The 12,342-nt window shown below is 50.1% G+C and overlaps 1 protein-coding gene across 2 annotated transcripts; it reads right to left on the reverse strand.

The window, feature by feature from the left end:
• Window positions 1-98: 98 nt before the first annotated feature.
• DRC5 (dynein regulatory complex subunit 5) lies at window positions 99-11,642 on the reverse strand. Of its 2 annotated transcripts, none has more exons than XM_077175800.1 (5): window positions 11,411-11,642; window positions 6,783-7,040; window positions 4,284-4,852; window positions 2,859-3,308; window positions 99-944 (listed from the first exon to the last, which is right to left on the reverse strand). In XM_077175800.1, exons 2-5 carry the CDS (start codon window positions 6,964-6,966, stop codon window positions 768-770), a joined length of 1,380 nt encoding a protein of 459 aa, XP_077031915.1. In that variant the 5' UTR covers window positions 6,967-7,040; window positions 11,411-11,642; the 3' UTR covers window positions 99-767. The 2 variants fall into 2 exon arrangements, with proteins under 2 accessions (XP_077031915.1, XP_054486384.1); XM_054630409.2 differs by having other exon boundaries at window positions 100-944; window positions 11,355-11,641.
• Window positions 11,643-12,342: the final 700 nt, after the last annotated feature.

The raw sequence follows: 12,342 nt of genomic DNA on the forward strand, positions 1-12,342 counted from the left end.
CTGTTTTCAAACTTGTGAGCTGTGTGGGCCAGCAGTCCTGAAGGGACCCCTCTAGATTGAAGTTATGCAAAACACAGATTGTTTTGGACAGGTTTGCACAGAAGAGCACTACTAGGTAAGTTAAGCATCTGGTTGTAAAGAATTCACCAGTTGCAAAGCAGGCTAGCACTGATTAAAAGCAGAGCAGCCTAAAGCAGGAAACCACGGTGGTGAGACCTCTTTGAGTTATCGAATTTATTTCTATTTACTTTTCACCACCCATATCAGACTACAGAGAAATTTACTATAAATTCAAATAGATTATTGAGCAGAGCAATAGCCAGAAAAAGCTGCTGAGGAACTAGAAACAACATTCCCTCAATTCTCTATGCCTCTCACATCCTCCTCAGCAAAACCTTAAAGTTAGGTCTGGACTAGACCATTTAGGTGGCAGAGACTTCATCTTAGCTGCTTTACAGGTAAAACAATATTCAGTTGCCTGAACTAAGCTTGCTGCTGGAGCACAGAAAAGCATCACAGGAAGTGAGATTTAGGGTGCAGTGAGAGAGAGGGCTTAAGAGGAAGATTGCTCTGTGGTGCCACTACAGTGCCTTGAGATCAAGTGTCTGTCTCCAATGAAGTCACAGGTAGGATGATGGGGGTCTGGGAAAGGCTGTGGTGGCAGTCACAAGTTATGTTTCTCAGAAAAGCAAATAAAACCAAGACCCTGAAGTAGAGTGTTTCTAAGACTGCACACCCAAAGCTCATTGCTCCCTGGAGCACTTTATTCAGAGGGGTTCAGTGCTGGGGTGCTGCAGAGATGCCAGCCTCACTGCTTCCCGATTGGCCCATACAATTTCGTGAATGAGGAAATCTGTCTCCTGTTCCACCTCTGCATGGCGGAGATCAAGCTCGGTCAAAGTCTTGTTGTTTGCCAGCCCTGCAAGCAGCTGCTTCCCACCATCCTGCAAAAGGATCAGAGGGGATGGTTAAAGGAGGACATCCAAAACAGAAGTGTATTGCTCCTTTTCCCTCCTCCCCAGGGCAACTTCTGCTGCTGCCAGTGGGAGGTCCATGAGATGGTGCCAAAAGGGATAAAGGCCTCCACCCAGGTCTGAAATGCTGCTCACAGAAGAAGTGCAAAGGAGGAGTGTAACTTTATGCAGCTCTCTGTGACATGACACATGCTAGTGACTCCCTCTGGGTACCATGTCAGGAGTTCTCAAGCTCATGCTGGTTAATAACACATCTGGCAATGATAACCTTGAGAGGAGTCCGCTCCCCACTGTCCCCCGGTTCCCAGCTTACTGCTGGCTGGGCACAAATGGATTAGAGTGCTGTTCCTCATCTTGGCAGTTGTGAGAGCCCCAGAACTAGCAGTTTTCTGTCTGGATGCCATTTCCCAGGCTGGGTTGGCTTTCCTGAGAAGAATATCTCATGTAACTGAAGACCAGCCTTCATGAGACAGAAAATGTGATGTAGCCCTAGGGAGGCAATCCACTCAGAGGCATTTCTGCCCCATACATGAAGCACTGTATTTAGGGATGTGACAATTTGAACTTTTTTCTGATGTTGCTATTCTCTTCCAGGTACCAAATACACCTCCTGCCCCTTCTGGGACCCCAGATGGTCCCCTGATCCCAACACCCTGCCTCTTAGCCCTTTTGCCAAAAAGGGGAGAGCAAAAAATGACTGGAAAGAGGTCTCTTTTTAATGGGCTACAGAGGTCAGAATTTAACGCATCTCTAGCAAAACCCCCAATTTTCCCATAGATAATACTACCAGCCACCTTTTGGGCTGCCATGGAACTTCACAAATGGGTAACAGGAGAACTCATCAGAAGGAAGATTCTAAGCACAGAGATTATTATTTACTAAACAAAAATCCTTCTATCCTTTCCAACCTTTGCCCCCTTCGATCATTAAACTCAAATGGTTTTCCACATCCAGGACCATAAAACTCAGAACTCACAAAAGGTTTTCTGCCATCAAATCCTTTTAAAACCCTTGTCAAACACATTGATGCCAATATTCCTGCCAGCAGGGACAGCTGGTCTTGCTGTCTCTTTATTTGACAGTGAGAATAATCGAGGCAGCACAGAAAGTTTAAAAGCCAGCATGATTGCTTTTGGCTGTCTAGTTTCAGATTTCTAAAGCTCTTTTTAATCAGCAGAAGAGAAGCGGTCTGGTTTGTGGGCATGTTGCATACTGCAGCTCTTAGGGATGTAGTAAGATCTGTGGATGTTCTTCTGTCTAGAAAATGTAAGCCTGTGTTTTAGGAGCCACTTACAAGCACACAGGCATGACACTCCTGACCCACCGCACCGCTCCCAGGCCGCAGGGTGAGTTAAAGAAGCTCAACAACCATGCCCATTTTCTAACAGTCTCCTCTGAGCGTGTGATGGACAGGAGAAATTCTGGGAAGGGTGACACTATCTGTGTGCTGCTGAGTGACAGATGGCACAGCAGATCCAAAGCACAGAGGATATGCATGAGACCTTCATCTCATGCTGCCTATCATTAACTATGCTTACATGTGTGAAGCGTCTGTGATTTTTCGCAGACATGCTTCCTGGTTTTCAGTTTCCTGGGGGGAAAATCCCTCTCTGCCCAAAAGCCCAAAGCCTCAAAGACAGATTCAGCCCTATGAACAGAGCTAGATGTAACAAGTGAGGTAAATGCATGTTCATGCAGAGAAGGTGTCCTTCTCTTTCCTGACATCTGCTACAGTCTCTTCCCTGGTCACAACTGATTGTTATCGTAGCAAGAATACAAAATGAGGGATGCATTTGCCTCTATGGCTTTGAGACAGGCTCAGGATCTGCTTTGCAAGGCCACCACACAGGGTCACAGACTGCAGGCAGAAGAGGCTTCTCTTACCAGCCCCAGGTGGTTGCATGAGAAGTTGATGCTCGTCAGAGAGGTGTTCTGAGCCAGGACCTGGGAGAACACTGCTGCAGTTGGCTCTGACAGGTTATTACTTCCCAGGTGGAGGCACTTCAGGCTGGTGTTGGTCAGCAGGGCACGGCCGATCGCCTCCCCACCTTTGTCCTCCACAAAGTTGAGGCGCAGATTCAGGGAGGTCAGGGTGGAGCTCTCAGCCAGGCCTTGAGCAAGAGCCTGAGCCCCCAGGTGACAGATCTGGTTGTTACACAGATTGAGGGTTTCTAGTCTGCTGTGGCTGATCAGCTTGCCAAGAGCTTGTGCCCCGTGGTCCCTGATGAGATTGTGGGATAAGTCCAGCTCCAACAAGCAAGGGTGATGCTGCAAGTTACGGGCCAGGAGCTTGATCTTGTCATCATCCACTTTGCTTCGTGTCAGCTTGAAAACCTGTGGGCAAAAAAACCGGGGTCACTACAACAGCCAGTGCTTTGGACTGAGCTTTGTACAAGATCATCACGGAGTTAAACCTATGGTCCACCAGACAGGATTCAGCTCCCTTCACTTCAGACACCTTTACCTAGCAGGCTCAAGTATTGTCTTTCCTAATGGGCTGATACTTCCAGAAAGCAGGGCATGCCACTGATGTCCCATGCCTATTCTAGGGAAAAAGGGTTTGCCTCCTGGAAATGCCTGTTCCTCTCCTCTGACTGTACAAAATCTCTAACTGGGGGCTAAATTAAAGCAAGATAAAGCTGTCCAAACATCTGCAGCAACTGGCAGCAGAACCTAGCCCAGATCACAGTTGAACCTGTCTGAATGAACACGTGCACCAGTGATAACCACAGAACAATGTTCTGTGTGCCTGGGGCATCCTAATAGCCACAAGAGAGGTAATTTCTCTTCTGGAAGCCATATTTCCCAAAGCATGAGAGTCTGTGGGGAGTTCATCCAGCTCACTCTGGCTCCACTCTGGATAGCAATGCCCACTGATGTTTTGGAGGGGCTGAGTATCTGCACTGTCCCTCATTGCTCAGGCAAGTGTGAGTGTTTCCCCATGCTATTCTTGGAGATCTTTGCTCGCCTGGAAGAGGCTGACATGCATTTACTGAGCAAAACTACCAAAACTCCTTATGAAAAGCTCCCTCTGGACTTTTCCTCTCCTGCCTCCCAGAACTATATGAGGAATTAAAACAGTGGAATGCTGCTGCCTCTTATGCTACAGGCAACAAGTTTTGTGGGAGCAAATATTCTTCTCACTGATCCCCTGACAACCCATTCTAACAAGGACATGGCAGAACAAGATACTCAGCACTAGGCCAGCTGGTTAACATCTCTGCACTCTGTCAGAGTCTGTAACTTGCAAAAGGAAGGGTGGTACCAGCAAGCAGAACTGGTCCCTGGGTTCAGTTTGGGGTATATTACTTTCAAGTTACGGCACATCTTCATGGCAGAAGCCAAGTTGGAGCAGTCCAGCTCAGTGAAGTTAAAAAGGTTCCACTCAAAGTTCATGCCACAGCTCTTCACATCATAAATGAGATGAAGCTCTTCAAGGTGAGGGAGAGAAGTAATGAGCTCTTTCAGGTTGTAGTGATGCTTGTAGACCTCACCAGTTTCAGCCTCATCCTCTGCGTCAGAGAGGTCATGGCCCTCCTCCTTTGGATCCACCTGCAAAGGTGGCAGGAACTGATTGATCTCCAGTTTCCGCACGTAGCCTTTGCAGAGTGGGATGAGCTCTAGGACCTGCTCGGGGTCTGTGGTGTTAGGGATGAAAAACTTCAGAATGTTCTCCAGGTGACGTTCAAAGAACATCCGTTTCCAGCTGTCTCCATAGTTGGAGACGTCACACACTTGCCAGCGCTCCATACAGCACCTCTTCCAGTACTCCTCATGGCTTACTGTGTTGGCAGTCACAGTGAGTGGAAGGCTGGTGGAGAGCCTCTCCACCACCTTCTTTTGGTGCTCAGGCAGAAGATCGTTCAAAATAGGGTTTTCTGGAAGAGATAAAAAGAATGAGAGGTTGATCTGGGCATAGGAACAATTGCTGGCACTATGGTTCTGCCTGAGCCCCCAGCTGTGTGCCCATGCCCTCCCCTCTATGCCCTCCCCTCTGCTGGCACTGGCTCTCTTCTTGGTTGCCAGAAGCTGGAGCACAGAGCTAAGTTGGCAGAACACATGTAGGATTCATCTGTACATTTCCATGTATGATTTCTAACTTTTACAATGAAACATCAGTGCAATTTGGTTTACTCTCATAATATTTGGGAACTGCGCCAGACACTGAGCTCGCCATTTCAACTTGGTTTGAATGCAGTTTATATTCAGGGCAGGAATTCTGTTCCCAAGAGAACTAATTCAGCCTTACAGTGATGGGAGAGCTTGGCCTGCCATTTGCTGAACTTTCTCCCTTTTGGTTTCTAAGCATGTTGAAGAACAGTATTTGAGAACAACTGTGTGCTTTTCATGCAGGTCCTTGTGCCGATTTATCTTAATTCAAGCATTGGTCTTACCTCAAATTGATTCCTGTTCCTTACAGCTGAGGCACACTCCTAGCTTTTAGGTCCACCTTGTTTAAATAAAAATTCTGTTTTCCCAGGTACTCTTTCCCCTGAGTCTCTTTCCCAATGCTTGCCCTAAGCTGTCTTCTCTGTCACAGCTGTCTTCTCTGGTGGAAGTTCTTTGTGCCCAGAAATGCCAGAAAAAAGCCATGTGTACTCACACCATGAATATTTGGTCATTTGTACACAGTTGTGTTGAGTAACATAAATCATCAGTGAAGAAACTTATCTGTGCGTGGGAAACCAGATTATGAAACACAAAGTGGGATTAGCTTTATAGTTCCTCAATTTCTGGGGCATTCCCTTCCTAAGGACACTGACAGTTTTACCACAGCCTCTTCCTGGAGTCTATTTCCAGTGTGCCACAGCTGACACTGCGGTGACCTCCTCTGCAAAGTCCCATGACACAAGCAGAGGTGGGACACGTATGGGCAGGGCTGGGCTAGCTTCACTCAGGCTCACTCAGGCCCAACTGTGGGCAAGGTGCAGCCTCACATCTCAGGTAACAGCACGAGGGTCCCCATGAAAATGAGCACACTGCTTTTATGTGTGCACAGTGCAGGTCCAATGCAATTGGTATCAAACTGATTGATCAGGCTGCTGGGACTGCAACGTTGTCCCACCTCAGACCCTCAAGTCCTGGTTTAAGGCAGCACTGGGCTCCTCTGTACTGTCTTACAGTCCCAGTGTGGACATAGCCTTAAAACTATCTTTGGTCTTTGCTGCCACTTCACTGAGTCAGCCAAAAAGACAGGCCATTCTTCTCCCCCTCCCAGTCAGTTCTCAGATGAGACATGCTTCTTCTGTTTTGCTGTGTTTCATCAGTCCACCTGCTTCAAAAGCACATTCCCTGCCTGAGGATATAACTTGTCACATCACCACCAAAAGCCATGGAGGAGGGCTGAGCCTGTGAGTACAATACTGAGATGATAGCTCCTCTGGGCAGGAGCAATTCTGCATCTCTTTGTACAGCACTCAGTACAACAGGGCTCCATCCTCGAGTGCTACCCTAATGTCTCTATGAATCAAGAGCAGGAAACAGCAACTGCACAGCCCCAGTCATGGTTGAGGTGAGTCCAGAAGAGCATGGATGGAAGAAGATGTGATAGAACAAGGTCAGTACAGAGTCATATCCTGGAGTGCAGCCCAGAGGACTACAGCTGTCCCTGGAGTGTACAGATACATACTTAGCAACTAAACAGTTTGTTTAACTGGCTGCCCAAGAGGATATTTCTCCCCATCTGCTCCTCTGGCAGGGCTGGGTGCCACTCTGCCTTTCAGATGCATCTGCCTGCCTTGTTGACCCTCTGCTCTCTGGGACTGACCCTCTCTCCATGTGTCCTAGAGTAAATGCAGTCCCACTTACTTTCAAAATTGTGAGCGATGTGCTGGAGGCAGAGCTCCGTGAGGGGGGGGACAGTGACCAGGGACCAGCTGAGATCCTCAGTGATGCAGCGGCGTGTGTAGAATGAGACATCAGTGAGGCTGGCCTGAGGTGGACATGGTGAGGGAAGGGATCTGCTCTTATCACCAGCTTCTGGCTGCAGCATCCTTGCTCAGGACCTACTTCTCCTTCAGGAGAAGCAAGGGGAAAATTCCTTGAGAGTCACCACTAAGTGGTTACCTGCAAAATAAAAAGGCAGCTTTAGAAAGAAGCTAGCAATATTAATGGTCAGTTCACGCTGCTCTCCTGTAACACACTTGCCCTTTGCCTGCCTCCTCTGCTTTGGACTGGAAGCACTGCAGGCAAACAACTATTACTGAGCCTCATCTTTATACCCTGCCTTGTGCAAAGAGGTCTCTAGGCACCACATGCAATAATGAGATAATAACGTGGTGTTAATTCAGAGTGCTGTTGAAGAGGATGGACAGGAATTGATTGTTTACTGCCTTTTCCAATAAAAGTAATAGGGGAAGCTGGCAGGAGCTAGGCTTAAAGCAAAGGGTTCTTCACACAGGCTGCAGTTGAACTGGGGAATTCCTTGCCACAGGATGCTGTGGATGTTAGGAGTCTGCAGACTCAAAAAAAAGTCCATGATAGAGAAACCCTTTGAGAATGATGAAATACACAGAAGTCATGTGGCTCAGTGTGAGCAGCTGAACACACCTGGAGGTGGGGAGAGTGCTGGAGGAAAGAACACATACTTGCATTGTTTTTCTATTCTTCTCCAGGTGTCTGCTTCTAGCCACTGTCAGAGATGGGTTTTTGGGCCAGCTATCCCCTGGTTTGATCTGGTATGCCTGTTCTTATGACTCTCTAAAGACAGATGGTTTACAGATGAATACATTAAAGTGTATTCTTTTCCTGCTTTTCTCCATTATTCTCTGGCTGAACTCCTTCCAAACATCCATTAACTGATGAGATGGGTCAGACCTGTTCAGACCACACTGAGCCTAAGCAGATATGAGCTAAAAGAATCAGCCTGGAGCAGAAGGAAGGATGCTTGGTCCTATTAACTTTGCAGAGCTTTCCCAGACCAAAGTTTTCCATTTGCTGTTTCCTATTCCAACCTCAAGGCCAGTGCTCTCAGAATCCCACACATATGGTTATTGCCTGGAAGTCCTAATGGTTCTCTAACCAGCCAGTCTGAAAGAGGCAGAAAAGACACCAGGAAAGAAGCATCCACTTGAGTTCTGGGTTCCACAAGAGCATCTAGGTCTGGTGAGCATCCCCCAGGGCATACAGACCCATGCTGATCCTTACTGGGACTAACTGGACTTAACAGGGCTGCAGCACAGGGCTGGGCAGTTACAGGCTGCAGGACACCTAAAAGCACCACGAGGCAGAGGTGGATAGCAGTGCCAGAGGTGAGAACACCTTCCTGCATGACCAAGAGGATATCTCAGGGCAGGGGTGGCCTTGCACCACCATAGGGTCAAAGGATCCTGTGGAAGGATAATTGCCATGTAGTATCTTTGGCCACCATATCCCTCACCTGAAGGGTGGTTTGTCCCAACCAGCTCCTCCTTTGTGAGGGATGTGACCCAGACAGTCACCTAGATGGACCACCTTAGTCCTTCCTTCCCCTGCAAAAGGTTGCTCCTTTCACCTCTGCTTTCCCAGCTGGTGCTGCTTCTGCCCTCTCCCTGAAAGCTTTGGAGCTGGCTTTGCTAGTGTTACCCCCTATGCTCCTTCCCCCTCCAAAAGGCATCTGAGGAAGGGCCTGCAAAAGAGGGAAGAGAGATCTGTGAAATGCTGTCTAGAAGATAGGAGCAATGATTCATGCTGCAAATATGTCAGCAAAGGCTTCTTCAAATGCACTTGAGGCAGGCCTGAGAGGGACAGTCGGGAAAGGGTGGGGATGGCAGATGCAGGGCATTCTCTGGCCCAAAGCAGGAGGATGAAGGGTGCTAAGGACAGGGAAGCTGTATTTCCTGGGAGGCAATAGTGTACAGATGACAAAGGTAAAGGCTGTAGAAAAAGGGAGCCTGATCTGATGAAGGATGGAAGTGGAAAGAGAAGGAGTGAGTGTTAGGCAGCTGTGGGAATACTGGGAATCCTTTCCCTGCAAAGGTCCTTGTGCCTATGGAAGGTGCTATAATGATGGGTCACGTTTCAGGGGGAAAAGAAGAGACCTGATTCTCCACACCACACTAATCCAGCTGAGACCCAACTTCTGGTGCTCGATAGACTTCTATGGAAGGGCAAAACACAGCTAGAAGGCAGTGAGGTGGCATTAATAGAAGTGACTGGGAAAATTGTTTTCTCCTTGCTCAGTCCTTTGTCCTATTCAAAAAGCATCTGTATCATTTTGTCCCCCAGGCCAATCACAGCTGATTGGAGCTTCTGATGGCTTTCCTGACCTTTTGGAAACAATCATTAAAAGGCAGCTGTTGGGAAGAGCCAGTGCAGCATTGATGGCCTAGGATTATTTCCTGTCTGTTCCAGCAGATGATGGGATTGCCTGTTTACCCATGGCAGGTTGATTTTCAGAGGGTAGGTAACCCATGGCACATGCAGGGCTGCCAAATGGGCTCCAAGAGTCCAGGCAGGAGACATAGCTGCCCTGAGGCAGTGCTGCCCAGGCTGCTGAGAGGCATTCCCTTGATCTGAGCCCCAGAGCAAGTCAGCTCAGCTGACTCCACCATGCCCATTGTCATTCACTGCAAAGCCAACAGGAGCAAGTCTGCAAAGCATCCAAATTAACCCCATGCCTGTGCTGCCAGGTCTGACGCTGAGCCACTCCCAATACATCCAATCCCACCACACCAGCGTGGTGAGCACACCTGCCAGGTGCCCTTAGCACCAGGGAAGGGCCTCCTTCACTGCTCACCCCCTCTGCCTTGTCTGCAGGAGTCTCACCCAGCCAGAGCTGAGACTCTAAGCAAGTTTCCAGAGCCGGGTTTGCTAAGCACGTATTTAAACACAGGGGTAGTGCCATAATTCACTATCAATAAACCAAGTCAGCACTGTTAATGCACGCTCCTTCCCACCCACTCTGCATACACATCAGTCACCTATCCTAAAAATGCTTTATTAGACAATATACAATGAACAGACCCATGTACTAAATTCCCTGTTTTTGTCATTTAACACCCAGATCAGACTGAAAAGTAAATAATGCTTGAACTTCTTAAAAAAATAAAGGAAATCACACTTCGCTTCCCCAGGAGGAACTGACAGAAATCTACTCACACAACCAAATTATGCTGCTACTAACACGCCTTACAAACCTTCTTCAGCTAAACCTGTTTTGATCTGGAAATAAAAGATTTTTGCTCTTTTCATTCACACCAAATCCCAGAGAGACCAAAAAAACAAAGAGCTTCATGGAAACTGGTGACCTTTGGCTGATGTTCCTACCAGGATTACAGAGATCCAAAAAAAATGGAACAACAGTAAACACCGTGCTTACTGGAGAGTTTGTAAGAGCAGGATAAATTATTTCAGAGGGTGGTTATGCCCCAGCCAAGAATGCATTTGCACTGAAGCTCTGCCTGCCCATTAATTGAGGAAGCTGTTATGCCACTGCAGCAGCACCCTGAAAATGCCAATTGTTCTGCAGGTGTGCTGACCTTAACGCTGTTACGTGTAGTCCAGGCAAGTCATCCTGAGTCTGGCTGACACCACTGATCCCACTGACACCTGTGGGGACTTGCCATGCTCTGTGGCACCTCCATAGGCTAATGCTAAGAGTGCATTAGGACACTGTGTCGCAGGCTAAGTCTGGGCCTGAGACACTGCAATGGGTTTTGAGTGAGTTAAAAAAAAAAAAAAGTGCCAAATGAGGAATCTATTTAGCTTCAGATATAATGAAATTTGTCTGTAATGGGAGATTGGGCAGAGTGAGGCCAGCTGGCCGTTTGGGAATTTGGTTAATGTCACCACTGTAATCCTGGCGGTGTGAAGGGCCAAAACTGTGCTCCTGCATCTCTGTCAGCATGACCCGGGAAGGGCCACTGCCCCAGTGGGATGTCAGAAAACCAAAAACCCTTTCGGACCTGAGCACTGCTCACCGCAGCCCCGGTCACTGCGCGCAGCTGGCTCTGCCGAGCCGGTCCCCGGAGGCTCGGAGAGGGCTCCCTTCCCCAGGGGGCAAGGAGAACGCCTGGGTGCCCCCCAACCCCACCAGCCCAGCTCCGTGGGATGCCGGCCCTGCTCTCCCCCCGGCCAACCAAGCTCCTCTCCAGACACCCCGAGAGGGACGGGAACTCATCGGCGCGGCCGCTTCGTTACGAGCCAGAGCTGCGAACCGCCGGGGAAGGGCTCGGTCACGGGCGCTGGGTGTCCCCAGAGCTGCGAACAGCCGGGGAAGGGCTCGGTCACGGGCGCTGGGTGTCCCCAGAGCTGCGAACAGCCGGGGAAGGGCTCGGTCACGGGCGCTGGGTGTCCCCAGAGCTGCGAACCGCCGGGGAAGGGCTCGGTCACGGGCGCTGGGTGTCCCCAGACCTGCGAGCCGCCGGGGAAGGGCCGCTCAGGGGCGCTGGGTGCCCAGACCTGCGAACCGCCGGGGGAGGGCCCGGGGCTTGAAACGCGAGGATCCCTCCCGACACCTGGGCCCGGGGGATTCGGCTGCCGGCTCTGTCCTTCTGCTGCGGGGCAGGGAACGGAACGGAACCAGGACCAGCCCGGCCCCTGCGCTCGCCACCGCCGCTGTCGCCACGGACGCGGCCGTTGCCGGGGCGGGGCTGCCGCGGGCCGCGACCCCCGGCCGGGCACGCGTGGGGCTCGGGGCGGCCGGGCCCGGGTGCGCGGCCCCGCCCGAGCCAGGCCCAGGCAGGGCGCCGGGCTCCCTTCATGGGCCTCCCCTGCTGTCACGGGGCCTGCCCGCTACCAGGGCATGCGGAGCGCCAAGAACCAGCGGGAAGGCAGAGGGACGGGATTTGGGATGGGCTCCCCCGTCACCCCGCCCCGTGCAGCTGCTGAGAGTTAGTGCCGTGGGGAGTAGGAGCCCCCTCTCACAGCACAGAGGAGATGTGTGAGCTCACCAGCATGCTCCACGAGGGCTGGGTGGGGAGGGAGCATTTGGCGAAGTCCCGGACGCTCCTGCGGCAGCAGCAGCTGCTGCTAATGTGAGAGAGAATGGGGCAAGGTGTGCAATGCGAATGGTTCAGTACCAGTCAGTATTCAAAGCATGGATACACCGCTATCCTCAAGATACCCATTTCCTCACATGTTTGCTAAAGGTACGCTGTCTGTGCCTGAAATGGGCTTGCTTCAAGGCCTCATATTTTGGGACAGAATGACATCAAAGTCAGGTCTGAGGGGGAGGAAAGCAAATCAGAGAACTCCACTGATGGCAAGAAGATCTTGGTTCATCTGCTGCATGTTCTCCTTGACCTGTTCATTTTTAATTCTGCTGTTAAACATCCTCTGCAGAGGTGGGGAAAGACCAGAATCCTCATCAAGACAAACATCATGCTGTGGAATATAAAGAGTAAACAAGGGGATGAAAACATGCATCTCCTCTTCCCATTTCTCAGAT

Source organism: Agelaius phoeniceus, chromosome 3, assembly GCF_051311805.1.
Source record: "Agelaius phoeniceus isolate bAgePho1 chromosome 3, bAgePho1.hap1, whole genome shotgun sequence".
Lineage (NCBI taxonomy): Eukaryota > Metazoa > Chordata > Aves > Passeriformes > Icteridae > Agelaius > Agelaius phoeniceus.